We start from the raw sequence: 22359 nt of genomic DNA, 5'->3' as shown, positions 1-22359 counted from the left end.
CAAATTAGATGTGATACTTACTTCATTACCGAGACTTTTTGACACTCACCAACACAAAAATATATGATTGAGATTTATGTTAAGATAATGATCATCAAACAGATTACTGATGTGTATGTTACTTATATGGTTACAATACAGCTAGTGTAGGTATCTACATGAATTATATAAACAATGAGCATTAACAAGAGGCATAAAGGGCTATTTTAGTGGAATTGTAGAACTTAGCTTATACTATAAACTGTAGTACTGTGTACATTTACAGTGTAATTTTGGCAATTAAAGACCTTTTAAGTTCTGTAGTTTTCTAAGGCTTGAAATTTTTAAATACTTACAATCACCTGTATGGAAATTTCAAGACTTTGGCATTGTGTCATCCTAATTATATATAAGGATCTACAGAGACTCCTCAAATTTTCATTTTGTTAAATATGTTTTCAGTTGACAAAATTAAAAAATAAAAAGTCTATATTTGTGGTCATGCATTTTATTACTTAATAAAAGATGAATAGGCTGTATTTGTAATTCAGGAGTTCCACTTATATATATATATTCATATCAAATTTTGATTGATGAATTTTCTTTTTATATATATATAAATATAGTAATTGAAATTACATATGACATCTATTCGTCACAGACATAGAAAAATAATGAATCGTCTATATGGGAATATACAGGTAATATAACATACCAAATTATTATATCGGGGACATTTTTTAATTGATCATAGGAATCAGACCTGTTTTACCATTCTCACGAAGTTTTCATTAATTTTGTATTTCTGTATTTAGCTTGTACAAAACAAAGATTCCTGCTTTCTTAAAATCTCACTTAGTTTGATAGATGATGAGTGTATGTATTGACGAATTGGTATCTTTTTTATTTATCATCTCTAAAATTATTATTGTCTATATTTCAGGTGAGTACAAGAAGGATGAGTTATTGGAGGCGGCTCGTAGTGGGAATGAGGATAAACTCATGTCTCTCCTCACCCCTCTCAACGTCAACTGTCACGCCAGTGATGGACGTAAGGTAAATGTCTAAAAGTATGCACAGAACATATATATTTCTCTTACCCTGGACAGGGATATCCGCAGTTTTAGGGAAAAGACAAGCTACACATGCTCTTCTCACATTCTCAACAATTGTATTTCGTCACATCAACAATAGCATGACGTCACAGCAACAGTACCATGACGTCACGTCACGGGTTGAGATTCCCCTGTCTCACCCCCAAGGGGGTGAAAGATTCTATTAATCCCGCTTATTGACTGTTCTGCCCTCTACTGGTGAAACAAGGGACTGTATATAAGTTTCCTCTATGTTCGTCTGGGTCAAGGTCACTGTTACTATATTTAGCGGGGACCAGTAGGGGACATGCATTGCATTAGTAATACCTGGTATGCTTTATACTTTATGTATGTATGAATAATGTGTTAACATATTTATGTAAAAATCAAGCTCATGTCAAGCAATAAGCTGGCTAATGTAAATTTTTGTTTATGAAATTATCAAAAAAAGGAATGTCATTGTCCGGAAATAGAATTTGACACCATGAATTAGAGGATTTACGTTAGTCCCTAAGGCTTATTTCATGAAAAATATGACATGTTTTAATGTAAGAGTTAGAAAGCCATGCTTAACACCATCATTGGAGTTTAGCTTTGTGTTATTTTCTTGAGGCTAATATCATATAACTTCTGTAAGAGAATGTATATATATATGTTTTCATCAGCACAAATAATTGCCATGAATTGTTGTGTTACAATGAAATATTCTGTTGTAAAGCAGTACCTGTGATGCATGTGCAGGTGGTAACTTACAACTGATGTTTGCCTTACCTGTTTGAGATGTGAATTTGAAATAGAATTACACTAAAATGAATGAAGGAGAATAAAAAAAATAACCATGTTCATATTTTATGCTCAAGACTTATACATTATGTATGAATATATATAGTATAGCACCAAACGATACGGAACAAATTCCATGACAAGTGAAAAAGTCTCAGCTGGAGAAATTATGAAGCTTCATATTAAAACAGAGGAGAATACTTGATGTCTTAGAGAACAACACAAATCACACTGTTGCTGTCTCCCTATGGGTGTAGATAGGTCACCGGGTAATTTGGGTTAGCACATCTAGCAAACTCAAAGATAATAATCCTATGTATGGAAAGAACAAATTGATGATAAATTAGTTTTACATTTTAAATACTCTACTCGTTTACCCCAGTCTTATTAATCAACTCTGCCTGTGGTTATTGCTTTTGAAAGTTGATAAAATCTTTTCCTTGTGATTCAAAATATTTTTTCTTCATTTGGAAATGTACATACTGAGATATATATTCTTGTTGTTGCAGTCTACCCCCCTACACCTAGCAGCGGGTTATAACAGAACCCGTATTGTGGCCCTTTTGCTACAACATGGTGCCGATGTCCACGCCAAAGACAAGGGGTATGTTTTAGTTGCACAATGTTGCTGCATAAATTTTCTTGTATGTATGCTTAATAGGGAGATGGCTTAAAATAAGAGAGTACTCTTGTTGCCAAATCCCTGTATTTAATTGTTGTATATATTGACCAATGTATTGTAAATATTTTTGGTTATAAAATACTGTTTAAACCGTATATAGCTTAATGCTCTTTGGAAGATATTGAGTTTATTATTATGTATGTTACCGAGTGGCATCAGAGACTATTATGACACAGCAGCATTTAAGTTATTGATAAAACAAAATTTTAATAGATTATCACATCCATTCAAGTTCATATTTGCTTCTGTGGGGAGTTCATTGTATTCAAACCATCTGTATGTAAGTTTTCCAAATTACATTAAATGTACATGTGCTCATATTAGAAATAATGTCTATTTTTCCTAAGTGCAAGCAAATATGTTGTATAACCTACATGATAATCAGTAAACCTGTATAGTAATAAATTTTGAAATATTTTTTTTTTTTTACAGAGGCCTTGTGCCACTCCATAATGCCTGTTCCTATGGTCATTTTGAAGTGACGGAAACACTGCTTAAGGTGAGTACAATTAATGTATTTATCCACAAATAAACACCTGTCCACAAATAAGCCCCTTGTTCGTTTTTGCAGAAACATCAATTTTAGAATAGTAATTTAAAAGTGGTTCACCAAATAAGCCCTCTTAAAACTTTAATACTAAAACTTTATACTGCGGGGAGAGGGCTTATTTGAGGATAAATAAAGTACTGCTATTGATTTCAATTTTAAAACTAGCTCATTTGATATCTCGATTGATTTCAGTTTTAAAATTAATCTAATTAATGCGAATATAATGTTATTTAATTGATAAGTACAATAAATACAATACCTGATAGACTCCCAAGTTAAAATAAAGGGTTTCTAATGCCTTACTAAGAACCTGATGACTTTGCTCTATCAACATCACCTAACTTTCTGATGTTGCTCTATCAACATCACCTAACTTTCTGATGTTGCTCTATCAACATCACCTAACTTTTTGATGTTGCTCTATCAACATCACCTAACTTTCTGATGTTGTTTTGAAGGCTGGAGCTAGCGTCAATGCCATGGACCTATGGCAGTTTACCCCCCTCCACGAGGCAGCATCCAAGTCCCGTGTGGAGGTGTGCTCTCTCCTCCTTGCCCACGGGGCCGACCCAACCCTTGTCAACTGTCACTCCAAAAGTGCTATAGATGTAGCCCCAACTAGGGAGCTGCAGGAGAGACTTCAATGTAAGTAGTCTTCTAGGCGGAAGATGAATCAGTCTGTAGTGCAAGTATAGATGTCCGAGGTATGTTCTCGAAAGAGAACAAGAAGTTTCAGGCAGAAGTATACAAGTTCTGGGTAAATTTCACTTTGAAAAAAATGGATCATTAATGGTAAGCTGCTTTAAAAAGAGTTAAATAAGCAGAACATTTTATAACAAAATACAACAAAAAAAATGATGTTAAAATTTTGATGTATTCCTGTCTTTTTCAGATGAGTTCAAAGGTCACTCATTACTTGAGGGATGCCGCCAAGCAGACCTCACAAGAGTAAAAAAATATATGGAAGTGGTTAACATAAAACACCCATACTCTGGAGACACAGCATTGGTAAGGAATATAGTAACATAAAACACCCCTACTGGGGAGACACAGCATTGGTAAGGAATATAGTAACATAAAACACCTCTACTGGGGAGAAACAGCATTGGTAAGGAATATAGTAACATAAAACGCCCCTACTGGGGAGACACAGCATTGGTAAGGTATATAGTAACATAAAATACCTACTGGGGAGACACAGCATTGGTAAGGAATATAGTAACATAAAATACCTACTGGGGAGACACAGCATTGGTAAGGAATATAGTAACATAAAACACCTCTACTGGGGAGACACAGCATTGGTAAGGAATATAGTAACATAAAACACCCCTACTGGGGAGACACAGTATTGGTAAGGAATATAGTAACATAAAACACCCCTACTGGGGAGACACAGCATTGGTAAGGAATATAGTAACATAAAATACCTCTACTGGGGAGACACAGTATTGGTAAGGATAATAGTAACATAAAACACCCCTACTGGGGAGACACAGCATTGGTAAGGAATATAGTAACATAAAACACCCCTACTGGGGAGACACAGTATTGGTAAGGAATATAGTAACATAAAACACCCCTACTGGGGAGACACAGTATTGGTAAGGAATATAGTAACATAAAACACCCCTACTGGGGAGACACAGCATTGGTAAGGAATATAGTAACATAAAACACCCCTACTGGGGAGACACAGCATTGGTTAGGAATATAGTAACATAAAACACCTCTACTGGGGAGACACAGCATTGGTAAGGAATATAGTAACATAAAACACCCCTACTGGGGGGACACAGCATTGGTAAGGAATATAGTAACATAAAACACCTACTGGGGAGACACAGCATTGGTAAGGTATATAGTAACATAAAACACCCCTACTGGGGAGACACAGCATTTGTAAGGAATATAGTAACATAAAACACCCCTACTGGGGAGACACAGCATTGGTAAGTAATATAGTAACATAAAACACCCCTACTGGGGAGACACAGTATTGGTAAGGAATATAGTAACATAAAATACCCCTACTGGGGAGACACAGCATTGGTAAGGAATATAGTAACATAAAACACCTCTACTGGGGAGACACAGCATTGGTAAGGAATTAAGGCCATTTTGTTCGGATGAATGTTGGTCTGATCTATTGTAGAAAATAGCTGTAACATTAATCTCTCAACAAACAGAAGATAACTGTATGGAGAAGAATCATTCCAAATGTTGAGAATAAATGATAAACCTATGATTTTCTATTCATTATAATATAATATGAGATTATGTTTTGTCCTTTATAGCACTGTGCTGCCTCCTCCCCCTTCCCCAAGAGAAAACAAGTAGTGGAGCTCCTAATCCGCAAGGGAGCTAACCTCAACGACAAAAACAAAGAGTAAGTACCCAGTCTGGTTCACCTTTAAACATAGAAATACTGATCCACAGTTTCTGTCAAAAAAACAACTTTACAGAATATTTGTTTTGATTAATATTTGAGTTATTGTCGAACCTGTTATTTGCACATTGTTCAATCCTCTCTCCCCCCCCCCCCCCCCCCCCCCCCAAAAAAATGTTTTCATTGTTTTTGGAGTAATTGTTAAGATTTTATGTAAATTGCTGTATTTTATGTTTAAAGCCCCAAATCAACAAATAACTTCATGGTATAGGATTTATTTTTGATGGGCTTAAATTTGTGTTACAGTTATGTCACCCCACTTCACATAGCTGCCGACAAGGCACATTACGACGTCATGGATGTCCTGCTGAAACATGGAGCGAAGGTAGTTAATCTGGTCACATATCATTGTAGTGTAACATTGAGACAAACCATTTTCTTTCTATACATGATTTAATAGTTAAAGTTAAGCTAATTCAATTTTCTATAACTTCTACAAAATTATGTATTAATTTTTATAATTGATGAACTGCTATCTCTTACTCTGATATATCTGTGTACTTTGTACTTACTTTCATTCGCAGGGAATGCTTACTTTTGCAAGTTCACATTTTTTTTAAATGAATTTAACAAGATGTTGACTTTTGTGTACATGTATTATCTAACTATATTCTGAGAAGATATCAATTGAAATCTGTTAACAAATTTTGTACTCATCAGCCCAATGTAGATATACAGTTCAGCCATGATTCACATATTACTGTTAACAGGTGAATGCCCTCGACAGTCTTGGACAGACAGCTTTACATCGTGTGGCCCAGCAGGGTAACATGCAGGCATGTCGCCTCCTCATGTCCTACGGTGTAGACCCTGCCATTGTCTCTCTCCAGGGTTACATGGCTGCCCAACTCGCCACGGAAAACATCCAGAAAATGCTAAAAGGTAAGTTATGGCTACAGTAACATTACAGAGATCTGAAATCTACTAAGGTCTTCTAAGGCTAGATATCTTTACATTTAATTTATTATCAAAATTAAAATTGTTATCATATAATAATTCTTTTTTCCTAGACGTATCTATAAACAGGAAACCCAGAAATTACTAACGTAGAAAAAAATTGGTCACTTTGGTTATAATTACAGATTAAAACGAGATACTCCAAGGAATTATTGATTATCAATTCAAATACATAATGTATGTGGAAACATTTCAAAAGCAAAGAAAATTAAAATTGTCTTCTTTGGGGGTTTGTCTCATTATAATATCATTATGATATCATGATTTCTTAAAATTTTGTTATGAATGTTTTCTTTATTTATGACAGTATTTATATGTGTAACAAAAATGATGCTTTGAATAAAAATCCAGATTGTATGATAACAGTGGGCTATTCGTTAAAATTTCAGAATATTTAGTTTATCTTTGTTCCATAGAAAATCTCTAGAATGAAAGAAAGGATCTTGTAAAGAAACCTTAATAATTAAATCAAAATTAAACTTCTTTAATTACATTGATCTTTACAGCTCATCTGCATATCAAAGGTGTTGCAATATCAAATTAATTGTTAAGTACAAAGTTAGAATGCACACAATATAAAATATCTGATCTTGATATGATTACAGAAGACCCCCCAGTGGGTGGAACAGATGTGGATATACAATTGCTTGAGGCTGCCAAAGCAGGGGATATAGAAGTTATTAAGGTCAGTCAGCTTAGAAGCTGTGGAGTTGTGATAGCCACTCTCATATGTGTTGTAAGAATCCAGTTAATCTCCTAGAAAGAACTCTACAGGAACGGTTTATTCATGATTTTACATTTAAGCCCTGCTTTTTGTAGACAACAGATATAATTCACTGTCTATTTTACGGATAATAAGAATATTTTTGACAGAAAAAAAAGAAGAAAAAAAGATTAAAAATTAGCAGCAATTGATTTAAAGGGTTTTATTTATTTACTAAACATTAAAAGGAAATACTTATCAATAAAAGATATTTCTCCTTAACTACTGTAAGTGATAGCCATTTTTCAATTGAAGAATTTATTTTATCCTTTTCCTTCTTTTTTTTTTTAGAAACTAGTGTCAGCCAATCCCCAGTCTGTGAACTGTCGAGACCTTGATGGTCGACACTCGACGCCACTCCACTTTGCTGCTGGGTACAACAGAGTTGGTGTGGTGGAGTTCTTTCTACAGCATGGTGCTGATGTTCATGCCAAAGACAAGGGGTTAGTCTACTTTCTATTTCCCTATATTTATTATGTCCCTGGCCCTTAAAAAAATCCTTGGTCAACAACCAGATTCACTCTTGTGTTCCTTGTTTGGTATTTATTGATAGGTGATTTAAAGTTTTAAGAATAATCCATAATTTTTTACCACTTGAAGTATTATGACAGTTACTGATATTATTGAAATTCTGTCAAGGTTAACATTTTCACAATCACAATCTCAAAATTGAAGTCATCAAATTTCCCAATTTCATTAATTTTTTTGTTCATATTTCATACGATAGAAGAAAAGTAAATGTTAAAAATAGTTGAGATTCCAAATAATACATGTAAATTTGGCAGTCATACCTTAGTATAAGCAGCGGTAATTTGAAATGTTTTTTTTTCTCCTTTCAGCGGACTGGTACCATTACATAATGCTTGTAGTTATGGACATTTTGAAGTCACAGAACTTCTTATCAATGTAAGTCTTTAAGCACTACTTAGCAAGGGATATTCCTCGAATGTCAATAATGATATGAAATTAATCTTTTAAGTTAAAACTGCTGTTACCACATCTTCGCCAAAATGACAAAAATATTTTTCACAAATAAAAAAAAATATATAAAATGTTTCTTAAAAAAATTAGGTCCTTTGAAAAAGTAATAATATATTAAAGTAGGTGTATGAGTCATGTAAAAGTTATCTCATAAGTCCAAATACCAAGTTTACTTTTGAAGAAGCTGTAGTCCAGAACAGAACATGTTTGACTAAGGTTGGTATGGTATATTCCTGGGATCTTAGAATTTATACACAAAGGATGAACCCTTACACCTCGGGGCAGAGGGAGGGTAAAGACCAATGTATGGGTGTGATCATAGTCATGCCCAAATTAACTTGTTTACACTCATGTCAATATTAATATTAAGCCACCAGTGAATGTAAAATATTGAATGTTTTTTCCTTCCATACAGCACGGTGCTTGTGTAAATGTTGCTGATCTGTGGAAGTTCACACCCCTGCATGAAGCCGCAGCCAAGGGCAAATTTGAGATTTGTAAACTACTCCTCAAGGTTTGAAAATATTTTTTAATGATACTTGAACTTCTGCAAAATAAGGATAAAGTGAAAAATATTGTCATTTTGATGAAAACATGTTCATTTCTCTAACTTGTTAAAGACAGATGATTCATTTCTCTAACTTGTTAAAGACATATGATTTATTTTGAAAGTAGATAGTATGCAATTTTATGATAGGTTTGATTTTGAGACATCCCTATATCTGTGAAAAAGTGACTTGACTTTGCTATTGAATGGCTTTGGATACTTCCCTCAATTTGTGAAAAAGTGACGTGACTAATTATTGTGTCATTACAGCATGGCGCCGACGCTAATAAAAAGAATCGAGATGGAAACACACCTCTGGATCTAGTCAAAGATGGGGATCAGGATGTAGCTGATCTGCTTCGCGGTATGTGTGAACTCTTGTTAGTCCTGATAAATAAGGAAGAAATTTGATGACCATATAATCATACCTATTAATTTCATCTAGTAAGCTATACATGGACACCATCAGTTTCTGACCTGTAGATAATATCTGGTAGCTGAAGATGATATCAGTTTTTGATCCCGACACAATATCAACCATTTATGTCCAGTATAAACAGCTCACCAGTAGGACGGGCCAAGAGCCCAACCAGGCACCAAATCATATCTATACAATATCAGCATGAATATTTCCTGTTAACAGGTGATGCGGCCTTACTTGAGGCAGCTAAGAAAGGTAATTTGGCTCGTGTGCAAAAGCTTGCCTCACAGGAAAACATAAATTGTCGGGATACACAAGGACGTAATTCAACGCCTCTACATCTTGCAGGTAAGCTCTTCAGCCGATCTTTTATTCTTCAAAATTTCAAGGTTTTTTGGTTAAGGCCAAAGTCACTTGCTATTTTTAGAGGGGGGGTAGGTAGAGGAAATGCATTTATCAAATAGACTTTTTATGATATTTAATATAAGGATCGGTTCACTGTTGATACAGGAAAAGTGAATGCTTACCTATTAACAGCATATATATTAACAGGACAGGGGTATGTTTGTTTGAACACTGAATTGTTGTAGTTTTTCTGTAGTTGTGTTACTGTGAATTGATTGGCTAAATAAGAAAGTTTGAACTCTGTGTTGATTGCTCAATATGATGATTTTGACATTTCTGAAAAGATTTTTTTAATCCCTTATTTAATGAAATTATGTAATTGTATTGTTTTCAGCTGGCTACAACAATGTGGAGGTCGCAGAGTTTTTATTAGAGAATGGCGCTGATGTTAACGCCCAAGACAAAGGAGGTCTTATACCCCTCCATAATGCTTCCTCTTATGGAGTAAGTATAAAGTGGTATTGATTATGTATGTGAAAGGCATCCTCCTTTAGTGTAGAGTAATTTTACAGACATATTATTTAACTTAATATCATGCTGCTTCTTTTTGTATGCCTGTCAAAACTTTCATATGGTATGGTGTAATTTATTTGTCAAATGTGATTTTTTTTGTCTGGAGATCTCTCTCAGTTTAGAGTACTCTTTGTACTTCATTATCTTGACACATAGTTTGTACTCTTTATTATTTTAATTTGACAATTCTTCTTGCTACATTTCCATATTTGCTTGATACAAGCATTTAGGTATCTTAGCAACAATCTGGGAGTATATTTTTAAGTCTTGGAGTACTCAGGTTAATTTAGAATGATTATTCTTAACCCTCTGAAATCCTTCATCAAATTTGTGATTGTATGTTCAACAACTTTTTTTCTTTATAATACAGCATGTAGATATTGCAGCCCTATTGATCAAGTTTAACACCTGTGTGAATGCTGTGGATCGATGGGGCTTCACACCGCTTCACGAAGCAGCACAGAAAGGTCGCACACAACTCTGTGCCTTGTTGGTGAGTACATTGTAACATCAACTGTTACTGAATTGAAAGATAAGCAATCATCTAGTTGACTTCTGCTTTCTGATACACATCCGCTGAAACTGTCACACTTGTTGAAGGATGGTAGGGTTCTCACAAGAGTCATAGACTTAGTGTTCTGTTTAAGAGTTGTGTGATGACCAGTATCTCTGTGATAAACCATATTTTTCTGCAACTAAGCCGCTGTCCACAAATAAACCCCCTGCAATTTGCAGATTAATTAACATTGAAATAATAAGCTTAAGTGGTTTAATGACAAATAAGCCCTTCCCAATCTTTAATGCTAAACTTATACACTAGAGGAGGGGCTTATTTTAGGATAATTACAGAATATACTGGGGTAACTTCAAGCTGCAGGTTGTGAATTGTACCTCACTTATGTATACTCTCATGATTTGTAGACATTATTTAGGAAAGGTGGTTAATATTAGTTATCAGCATTATTTATGATCTGTCCATGGTATGAGATTCAAACACATCAAAGTAAGCAAAATCATCAGAATTGTTTGAATTGTCTGATAAGAAATGACACAAAATCATCGGAAAATTTTAAAACATTTTTCATCCCTAGCTTGCACATGGAGCGGACCCAACAATGAAGAACCAGGAGGGTCAGACACCATTAGACCTAGCAACCGTAAGTCAGATTCTACTAAGTGTTCACAATTCAGTTTGTAAATATTCTGCTGGAATGAGTAGTAGTGCTTAGTTTGTACATTCTTTTATCGGGTGAAAAACGAACTATTTGGTAGCAGCATATAATATTATCCCCCCCCCATACCAAGATATTGTGTAATATGGCTGGATTTCCCATTTTGCAAATTTCCTTTTTCATAGTTTTATATTGCCATATGCTCTATCTTATCCAAGTAAATTTCATCTGTTTGGCATTATTGTTTTTGCTAAACGTACACAGTACATTTCAGGATATTGTCATCACCTCTGAAGCTGACTCCTACAATCTTAGCATTCTGATTGGTTCAGTTATTCCAACAAGTTACTAATACCCCCTAGTGGCAAAACCTATCAACAGTATAGATATTGTCACCATCATTCAAAGTTGTTTTCTGGTTTTAAATGTGGCATTTAAATACTGAATATCTAACTAGTAAAATGACTGAAAATGTTGACCACTTACATGTGCTGGACTGTATCTCAGATTGAATCCCCTGCCTTCCATGGCAGACAGTAAGATGGCACAGATGCGGTATCCTGCTGCCTGCATGCATAGTCTTCAGGTGACAGGAAGCTTAAAATATTAGCAAACAAATTTTTTAATTTTCTACAATTAACAAAAATTAATTTGTTTATTGCTGTGTTACAGGCGGACGATGTTAACGCTCTCATACAAGATGCTATGCCGCCCACAACCCAGCCCCCTACCCTTCCCAAATCACAGGTGACCAGTGTCAACACCACAGCCAACACAAACACGAGTAGTGCTAGTAGTTCGTCAAATAACAGGTAAGCAAATGTTGGAATTAAGATTAATTTCACATTGTTTTATCAAATGATGAAAAAAATTACCAAAATGTCATATAGTACTAATTTAAAAGAAGGGTAGAGAGGGGTTTTTTCACTGTAATTATTGTATCTGATAAATTTACACATAAACGAAGTGAGTCCAAAATTAAGGTTTGAAATAATGAAGTAAAAGTGTGATATTTATTGACAAAATTCCTAAATGTACAGAAAATTTAATATTTATTGGTTTTTAACAAATTAAGTTTATTTTTTAATTTCTATAAAGATGATATCATTTTACATATACCACCATCAAATTTTATATACATCACCACCAAAATTTTGTATTAATTTGCCTAAAATGCTGATGCTAATATACGTATATATAACAATACATATACTCTACATGGTCATTAGTTGACTTGATTTAATCGTTTACCAGAGAATTTTTCTCCTCATCAGTGGAGTTGATTTCTTAAGTATTGATTGGAGTATTTCTCTTGTCATCAATGGAGTTGATTTTTTTTTGAAGTATTTACCCGAGATTTTCTCTTGTCTTACAGTTCAATGTTCAACAGTACCAATGATAATGGCACGGGGATGTCATCACTTGGAGCTACGGGAGGAATCACACTTCCTGTGTCGCCCCAGGTGGGAGACGGTGCCATGGAACGTACCATGGCAGAGGGAGAGCGAAGTATAGAAGGAGTTAGTGTGTCCTCATTCTTAACCTCAGTTGGACTCGATCAATTACGAGATATTTTTGAGAAAGAACAAATTACAATGGACATTCTTGTGGAAATGGGCCATGATGAACTTAAAGACATTGGTATTAATGCATATGGTCATCGTCACAAGATCCTCAAAGGTGTGGAGAAGCTCATCTCTGGAAATAAAGGTTGGTTGTAGGGTTTCAGCTTAATTAGAATTAATTTTAAGTAAAACATCAAATTGATGTATTCTTTGTAGAATGTACCAGATAGTGATTTAAGGTGATGAGTATTTACTCCCTCAAAAATGAGTTGAAGAAAAACCTGTATGTAATGAAATGATATTCTGGTTATTGTGTTTCCCTTTGAATGAAAGTGGACACATGTAGTTTCTTTTTTTCTTCTAGAAACATTAGAGCTGTAGCCCTGATTGAAATCTTATGTAGTTATAACTGAATCACCTACAAAAAGTGTATACTGTGATTAGTCACTATGACTTCATGATCACCTACAGGTGAAATAAGTCACTGACCTTCACCTTCAGGTCAAATAAGTTTATGACTTTCAACTGCAGACCTTAAGATTCACAGGTCAAATAAGTTAGTGACATTCAAATCCACCTACAGGTCAAATAAAATCAAAATCTTTATGTATATCAGCTGATGTGAAATTTCTGTGGATTCTGAGAATTGATGGTAACTCCTAAAAATCATATTGACTTCCGTTCTTAGTACAAACAAGTGTCAAAAGACAATTTCATGGAATTCTTTATTTTATTCATTAAAACACCAAATCTATTATATTCACTTTCTCATATAGGTCAGTCGTCCATATTAGCAGCAGTCCCACATCAAGGTACTGTCCTTGTTGATTTACTGCCAGATGACCCAGAGTACATTTCTGTGGACGAACAGGTATGTAAATATTTGAGGTAACTTATATGTGATAACTGCAAACAAGCCCGATGTTTCAATCGGTAGAAAATTTCAGTGAAGATAAAATGAGATCCGTTCCTGAAACGGCACAGACAGAATCCAGGGCAAACAGGTTTACAGTTACAATAGAAAATTGGATGAATCGATTCCTGTTAGTAAATGGCCATATAGCGGGGGGAACAGATTAACAGGACTCAACTGTAATTAGGCCCCAACACGAAGTATTAGTCCTGCAGATATACCCAATACAAATATGTACAAGTTTAATGATATATAGATTTATGTTACTAAATGAAGATATACACTGTAAATTTGAAACCTGGTTAAATTACTTGTTGGCTTGAAAGTGTACTAAGTATGTTATGTATGCTGTCTATTTTCACAGATGCAAAGTACGATACGAGAACACAAAGAAAATGTAGGAGGAATTTTTAACCGGTACAATATTAACAAGGTAAGATGTCAAAAGAATAAGATAATAATATACAAAAACTATGGGCCACTTCCTGTTAATTTCGCTGACGGCCAATATTTTTTAAGTGTCAAAAACCAAGTTATAACAGACATAATCCAGGTCTTTAAATATTTTAGCAGATGACATTAAGTTTTAAAGAAGTGACATAGATATCAATTGGTTTATTTATGATTTTGAAAATTTAAATCCCAGATCCAAAAGATAAGTAACAAGCGACTTTGGGGTAGATACTGCCATCGACGGAAAGAGGTGTCGGAGGAAAATCACGGCCATGACAATGAACGCTTGCTGTTCCACGGTTCACCTTTCATCAACGCAATTGTACACAAAGGCTTTGATGAGCGACATGCTTACATTGGGGGCATGTTTGGGGCAGGTAAGTAATTGTACTCCCTGCTGATAACTTTGGTGTTGGGGGTGGAATGAAGTGTACCGTAATCAGGTTGTCTGTTGGTGGTTGGTAGGCTGTGTGGTGCAAATTTATGTAAATATTATTCTCCAATTCTTTGATTAAACAGAAATTTTATTTCTGATTTTGATAGCTCACTTAACCCTTAAATTAATCCCTTAATGTATTAATGCTGTTAGACCCCCCTGGTTTGGGGCCGCGGTGGCCGAGTGGTTAAGGTGTCCCGACACTTTAACGCTAACCTTCCACCTCTGGGTTGCGAGTTCAAAACCTACGTGGGGCAGTTGCCAGGTACTGACCGTAGGCTGGTGGTTTTTCTCCGGGTACTCCGGCTTTCCTCCACCTCCAAACCTGGCACGTCCTTAAATGACCCTGGCTGTTAATAGGACATTAAACAAAAACAAACCAAACCAAACCCCCCTGGTTGCCAACACATCAAAACTTTTTGCCTCAAGGTAGGGGGAGGGCTTATCACAGGGCAATGAAATAGGATTTGTTAGTAAATTTTACTTTATTGCAATAAACAAGGTTTGGCTTTTTATTTCTGGATAAATACAGTATATATACGTACTAAACCAGGTACCATCCAGTCCTACTTGTACATCAAGCTATCCCTTCTAATTATAAAGATCTTCACAAAACTGTCATTTGATTTTTCACTTGGTCCAAACTATTATTTTTTGTTTTTCATCATTTGAAACTGAGATCAGATTTCGTTCAGGAACCTAAAATTTGTTTTTAAATTGAATCAAGCGTTGATTTTCATATGCACCCTGTGTATATATTACAGGTATCTACTTCGCCGAGAACTCGTCTAAAAGTAACCAGTATGTGTATGGTATAGGAGGAGGAACTGGCTGTCCTCTCCACAAGGACCGGTCCTGTTACATCTGTCACAGGTACACTTACCAGCTTATCTTCTTGGTATCTCTACAATGTGCAATGCATTTGTATATTTTGTATGTAAGTGTTAGGGATCAATGGCCAGCCAATGAAATACCCAGAGTTATTTTTTTTTTTAGAGAAATTGGTATTATTTTCTAGCAAGGGAGATTTACAATAAAATTGGTTTATTTTTTCTGAGAAATTGGCATTGATTTCTGTCCAAAAGACTAACTTGAATCTCATTTTCACAAATATTCTGTATAAAATTAAACCATCATCATGAGGAAAACTTTTTTATGTGTTGATGTATATTTTTAACTTTTACAGACAGCTGTTGCTGTGTAGAGTGACACTTGGAAAGTCTTTCCTACAGTTCAGTGCAATAAAGATGGCTCACTCTCCGCCTGGTCACCACTCAATTATCGGTCGACCCAGCAGTGGGGGCCTCATGTACCCTGAGTATGTTGTGTACAGGGGTGAACAGGTATGATACAAAACAGAAACCATATATAGTCACAAACCAAATCACGGTTCAGCATCCTCTATTAGGTCATAGACCAATCAACATTCAGCATCCTTCAGGTCATAGACCAATCAACGTTCAGCATCCTTTAGTTTAAATATAACAAAAGTTTTTTAGCTATTTAGCAATGTTATAAGAGAAATAATTTGATTTATGTTAACATTTATGAAGAAATTAGGCAAAGAAAATAAAATGTACCAGTTATTGGGAAGACAGACTCTTGGCAGAATATTTTGGAAGAATTATTTTATTCTTCAGGAAACATGTTACATGTTTCGTGGTATTTAATCACCTTTCCATAAAGTGATCAACGCAAAGAACATTGTTAAAGATGCTTCTTAGGGTGATAAATTTGACTATAGGATTTAGTTGATGATGCTTTTGAAAGACATAGAAGAGTTTATGAAGAATCCTTGGGTAATTCTCAGATTTTAGATAAAAACCTTACCACAAGTGTAATGAGTAAGGGCAGTTCCAGAAGTATGTGGGTGGGGCAAGGGTAATTTTTTCAGAGACCCCACCACCCATCAAACATTTTGTTGTAAGGAATACTAGAAAAATAGGGATTTAACCCCACCACCCATTAAATTAAGTGCCTCCCATCCCTCTTACACATACACAAATAATTCTGGAATAGCATTAAGAAGAAAACGATAATAGTATACAAATTAGTAGTCTAAATGAGTTAGTGGTAACTCTTGTATAATTCATGTGTTTTTGAGCAAGGGAGATAATTTTAGCATAACATTAGAGTATTGTGTATTATATCCATAAAACATTGTGTGGTTCTGTTACAGGCCTACCCTGAGTATCTCATCAGCTTCCAGATCCTAAAGCCGGAAAGTCCAGAATCATCAGCAACAGCAACCCCAAAGAAACCATAGACAAGAGCACCTTCATTGCAATCAAATCATGACACATTTTCCTCGGCCAATTATCATGGACTTGTGAGGATATCTCTTCCTCAGCCAATTATCATGGACTTGTGAGGACATCTCTTCCTCGGCCAATTATCATGGACTTGTGAGGATATCTCTTCCTCAGCCAATTATCATGGACTTGTGAGGATATCTCTTCCTCAACCAATCATGGACTTGTGAGGATATCCTTCCTCAGCCAATATATAATCATGGATGTGCCAGGACATCTCTTCCTCAGTAAACTATAGATGTCATTGTTTTCATTATTATTAAAGTCAGCTTTTCAACAGTGAAAACAAGAGCAGACAGAAAACTGGAAACAAATCAAATTGATTTGTGAGACGACTGGTCTATATATTAAGCAAATCAGACTTATTAGCATTTTCATCATGCAGCTTTTGGCATTGGTTCAAGATATATCTCAAGATGATGTTTCATGTATTATTACAGACTTGTTTTACTTCTATACCAGATGATTCTGTAATTTTTACAGAACACCGCCCTGGTTTGAGCTTATCCATCTGTGTCATCAGCAAATTCTCATGAAATATCCAGTGGGAAACACCTGAAATTTTCTTTCTCTAAATTGTTTGCAGTTGATTTTTTGAATGTTGCATTTTTAGGATGACACAGAAGGGCATTTTTTTTAAATAGGTAACTGGCGTCGTTTTCAATTATTTTTTGCAATCTGATTAGATATGCAAAACAAACAAATCACTGTAAACTGCTGTAAACCTGTTTTAATTTAAATTATTATCATAAATGAAATTCTTGATATAAAATGAATTCTTATAAATCATGTATCTCTACATTGTGTGATGTTTCATTTTGGTTCAGATTATCAATACGTTCAAAACTTACAAGATTATTTTTTTTTATTATTATTTTTTTTTTTTTTTATAGAAAATTATGGAGGAATTTTACATTTGAAAAACCTGTTTGTTAACTGACGATACGTTGTATTTAATATCTCTCAAAGGGAGAACCTGTGCCATTTCATCACCAAAGCAATTTTCGTTATGTACAAGTATATATATTCTATTTTTGAATCTTAGTATAAGGAGTTACATTATAGGGCATTAGATGAAAAAAAGTTTATGTTTGCATCCTCATGTAATGAAATTGATTCATTTCCTACCTTGTACATATAGTCTACTGTATATATTGTAAATATGTATAATGTGCTGTTTTAGTCATTTCCCGTTAGAATCTGCTCTATGGAAATGCATAATTTTCTTCATCTTGCCAAATCTTTCTGAGTGGTTATCTCTGAATGTCCATCCAGACCATACATTGAATCTCGTGATATTGACTAGAAAACAGTTTATGATACTCTTTACTTCACACAGTTTTAATATAAAAAGGATATCTTTGTGAGAGGAGTGTACCGATACATCTTGCCTCGGCCATTTGTCCCACTGACAAAGGTGTAATTACAGACTTTTCAAACAAAACATCGGCTAACTATGTTGGTATTGCAAATAATAAATGTGATCAATAACTTCTTTATGATGATTATTCAATCTTTTTATATTGATGATTTGGGTGTTTTCACACAAAAAAACATGTCGTACTTAACAATATCTTCATTTTTTTTCATTTTTTTTTCAAAACCAAATTGCAGTGGTTACACCATTCGGAGAACGTTTTAATAGTTGATTATACAAGTCAAGTACTAGTCATGCTTTTCTAGACTGGCACCCTTCCTTAAATATACACCAAGTTTTGAAATTGCTTTTTAGGAGGAAGAAAGATTTTTATTTTGATTATCAAAAGTAATATGATACTCTCGCTTTTATGAAGTCTGTTATTTCTCACAGCTGAAGATACGTAACATTGATTATAGCTTTTATATAAATGTGTAAAAAAAGGTTTTGTGTGCATAAAATGCTGCACAGGTTATATTATATTGGCATTAATACTAGCCATACTGCTAAGTAGTATGACGAAGTTGAGCTGCTTTGTTGCCATATTTGACCTTTAGATTAAATATTGTTTGCAATGAAATTGACAAAAAATAGTATTATGCTCCATATATTTCTGTATAGTGTAATCTGTTGCCTGTAGTTTGGAGGTTGTGAGTCATTGCTGTAGGCAAAGGTGTATGAAAAAAGTATGATTTTGTCTAGGGGTATGAAACGGATAGTTGTTTTGTCCAGGGGTATGAAAGAGAGTGTGGTTTTGTCAAGGAGTATGAAATAAGAGTATGGTTTTGTCCAGTGTAGGAGACAGAGTTTGTCCAGGGTATGAAACAGCCTTTGGTTTTATCCAGGGTTTGAAACATAGTGCAGCCTTGTCCGGGGTTTTGAAACATGGCATGGTTTTGTACAGTGGTATAAAAATGAAAATTGCACTGTCCAGAGGTTTGCAATGAAATGACAAAAAATAGTATTGTAGCCCCATATATTTCTGTCCGTATAGTGTCATCTCTTGCTTGTTGGAGTTAAGTGGGAGGGTGGGAGTCATTGTTGTAGGCAAAGAAAGGTGAAACAGAGTATGGTTTTGTCCAGGGGTAGCAAATGGAGTATGGTTTTGTCCAGGGGTAGGAAACAGAGTATGGTTTTGTCCTGGGGTATGAAACGGAGTATGGTTTTGTCCTGGGGTATGAAACAGAGTATGGTTTTGTCCTGGGGTAGAAAATTGAGTATGGTTTTGTCCAGGGGTATGAAACAGAGTATGGTTTTGTCCAGGGGTATGAAATGGAGTATGGTTTTGTCCAGGGGTAGGAAACAGAGTATGGTTTTGTCCAGGGGTAGGAAACAGAGTATGGTTTTGTCCAGGGTTTGGAAACAGAGTATGGTTTTGTCCAGGGGTAGGAAACAGAGTATGGTTTTGTCCTGGGGTATGAAACAGAGTATGGTTTTGTCCTGGGGTAGGAAATTGAGTATGGTTTTGTCCAGGGGTATGAAATGGAGTATGATTTTGTCCAGGGGTTGGAAATGGAGTATGGTTTTTTCCAAGGGTATGAAACAGAGCATGGTTTTGTCCAGGGGTATGAAACAGAGTATGGTTTTGTCCTGGGGTAGGAAACAGAGTATGTTTTTTTCCAGGGGTAGGAAACAGAGTATCGTTTAGTCCAGGGGTATGAAACAGAGTGTAGTTTTGTCCAGGGGTAGGAAACAGAGTATGGTTTTGTCCAGGGGTAGGAAATGGAGTATGGTTTTGTCCAAGGGTATGAAACAGAGTATGGTTTTGTCCAGGGGTAGGAAACAGAGTATGGTTTTGTCCAGGGGTATGAAACTAGAGTATGGTTTTGTCCAGGGATATGAAATGGAGTATGGTTTTGTCCAGGGGTAGGAAACAGAATATGGTTTTGTCCAGGGGTATGAAACAGAGTATGGTTTTGTCCAGGGGTATGAAACAGAGTATGGTTTTGTCCTGGGGTAGGAAACAGAGTATGGTTTTGTCCAGGGGTAGGAAACAGAGTATGGTTTTGTCCTGGGGTATGAAACAGAGTATAGTTTTGTCCAGGGGTAGGAAACAGAGTATGGTTTTGTCCAGGAGTAGGAAACAGAGTATGGTTTTGTCCAGGGGTAGGAAATGGAGTATGGTTTTGTCCAAGGGTATGAAACAGAGTATGTTTTTGTCCAGGGGTATGAAATGGAGTATGGTTATGTCCAGGGGTATGGAACAGAGTATGGTTTTGTCCAGGGGTATGAAATGGAGTATGGTTTTGTCCAGGGGTAGGAAACAGAGTATAGCCCTGTTCAAGGTTATGAAATGGAGTGTGGTTCTTCCAAGGGTAGGAAACAGTGGGGTTTTGTTCTCGGGTATGAAACAGAGAATGATCATCTCCTTTCTTCTGAAATGTAGTTATGATATAAAATGTATGTTTTAATGTAAAAAGGGGGGAAAGTGATGTTGACTGTCACGAGTGGGTTAACAACGTGAATGTAACATGTTGTCTGTAGTATCAGTTACAGTAATTTAATTTTGTATTGTATATAGTCCTATATACCAATGTATCCGTGTCTCTCTCTGCTGTTTTAAATCTCTCCTCTACTCTCTTAACTTCAATATACAATATGCTTCCCATGCATCATTTTGTCAGTGACATGTTTTAATGTAACTACTCAATAATAAACCAACTTTGTTGAAGTCCATTATATTCCTGTTCCTTTGTATCTATTCAGCATGTAGCCCGAATTATACTAGACGTTTGACCAGATAGATATTTAGGACAATATAGTCTGACCTACAACTATCTACCGGATATATCTGCCGGAAGTGTGAAGATCAGAGGACACTTAGATTATTCAGCAAGAAATAAATTTGATTAATTTAGATCCATCCGACTCAAAATCTGAGGAGTCAAACTCACGAAGCACAGTCTTTGGAGTGTTAAGGATTGAAGGTTTGGGGAGTAGTTGATGACACAACTCTCGAGGTTAACTTAGACGGCATTAACTATTCTTCTCGAAAACAATTAAATAGTTCCTGGTAAACTTATCCGGACTTATGTTAAACTAAATATCCAGAACGGGGTTACTTCCCCTTAGACCATAAACGAGATTTCATATTGGTATACATGTATTACATACTTCAGATGATGGGTTATTGTTCAACTAGTTAGTTACTGTAATTTCTCTCATAATTCGCCATGTTGGATAGAGTTTACCCATGTAAGATAGCTGTGCAAGTAGAATCTATGTTAATACATAGCATTTCACGGCGGAGTAAGATGAGTTTAAGGGGGACAAGTTACAACGTCGGCTGCTTTTGTTTGCTTCTTTTTCTCGGCTGTTGGCAATTTGATCTTGGCCACGTCGGTCAAGTTACGGCAAACTTATCGACGAATTATTCATTCTTTCATCTCTGAAGCATAAAAGCAATGAAATTTGTGTGCAAACTTACAGTTTGCCAAAATTGGGTATGATCTTTCAGAATATCAATATATAAGTATTTTTTTTTTTTTTTGGGGGGGGGGGGGGGGGGGGGGGGAATCCAAATCCAATAAAGAAATTAAGATAAAAATGAAGAAATGGATGGCTGAGAGACATTTTTGCCATTAATTTGGTAGTGATATGAGAGAAAAAGACTCATTATGTGTATATATATGTAGGATAGGGATATTCCACCTCGGGATCACAAAATGTGGTAAAACACTCGGCAAACCTAGAGTTTTACCACATTTTGTGATCCCTCGGGTGGAATATCCTTACATACACACATAATGAAAGAATCTTACATTCTTCATCTTCTGTCATAGTTCCTTGCATAAGGCGACTATACGTGGATAGATGTGTGATGGTTCATGGATATAGACATTTCAGCTGCATAGTCTGCCTTTGCGGTTGAGTGTCGTGTCTGTGTACCGAAGTTAAGCAATGTCGAGCGCGGTCAGCTCTTGGATGGGTGACCACTACGTTGTACCCCCAGTGAACGTCACATATG

At 35.5% G+C, this 22359-nt stretch overlaps 1 protein-coding gene across 1 annotated transcript in view; it reads left to right on the top strand.

The window, feature by feature from the left end:
• LOC117339533 (poly [ADP-ribose] polymerase tankyrase-1-like) overlaps positions 1 to 21071 on the top strand; it is a 33172-nt gene extending 12101 nt beyond the window's left edge. The window contains exons 4-28 of the mRNA XM_033901191.1: positions 923 to 1035; positions 2366 to 2460; positions 2971 to 3037; positions 3547 to 3733; positions 3981 to 4096; positions 5386 to 5477; positions 5784 to 5862; positions 6248 to 6419; positions 7100 to 7179; positions 7549 to 7700; positions 8097 to 8163; positions 8654 to 8752; positions 9056 to 9149; positions 9429 to 9554; positions 9946 to 10055; positions 10495 to 10617; positions 11216 to 11281; positions 11969 to 12108; positions 12672 to 13006; positions 13638 to 13732; positions 14139 to 14207; positions 14421 to 14604; positions 15428 to 15536; positions 15850 to 16006; positions 16843 to 21071. Of these exons, the coding sequence (XP_033757082.1) occupies positions 923 to 1035; positions 2366 to 2460; positions 2971 to 3037; positions 3547 to 3733; positions 3981 to 4096; positions 5386 to 5477; positions 5784 to 5862; positions 6248 to 6419; positions 7100 to 7179; positions 7549 to 7700; positions 8097 to 8163; positions 8654 to 8752; positions 9056 to 9149; positions 9429 to 9554; positions 9946 to 10055; positions 10495 to 10617; positions 11216 to 11281; positions 11969 to 12108; positions 12672 to 13006; positions 13638 to 13732; positions 14139 to 14207; positions 14421 to 14604; positions 15428 to 15536; positions 15850 to 16006; positions 16843 to 16929 (3014 nt within the window). The 3' untranslated portion in view covers positions 16930 to 21071. The remainder of the gene's footprint in view (positions 1 to 922; positions 1036 to 2365; positions 2461 to 2970; positions 3038 to 3546; positions 3734 to 3980; positions 4097 to 5385; positions 5478 to 5783; positions 5863 to 6247; positions 6420 to 7099; positions 7180 to 7548; positions 7701 to 8096; positions 8164 to 8653; positions 8753 to 9055; positions 9150 to 9428; positions 9555 to 9945; positions 10056 to 10494; positions 10618 to 11215; positions 11282 to 11968; positions 12109 to 12671; positions 13007 to 13637; positions 13733 to 14138; positions 14208 to 14420; positions 14605 to 15427; positions 15537 to 15849; positions 16007 to 16842) is intronic.
• The last annotated feature ends 1288 nt before the right edge of the window (positions 21072 to 22359 follow it).

The sequence above is a fragment of the Pecten maximus genome, chromosome 12, assembly GCF_902652985.1.
Source record: "Pecten maximus chromosome 12, xPecMax1.1, whole genome shotgun sequence".
NCBI lineage: Eukaryota > Metazoa > Mollusca > Bivalvia > Pectinida > Pectinidae > Pecten > Pecten maximus.
The sequence above is the reverse complement of the archived record's forward strand: the minus strand, read 5'-3'. Positions and strand labels throughout refer to the sequence as shown.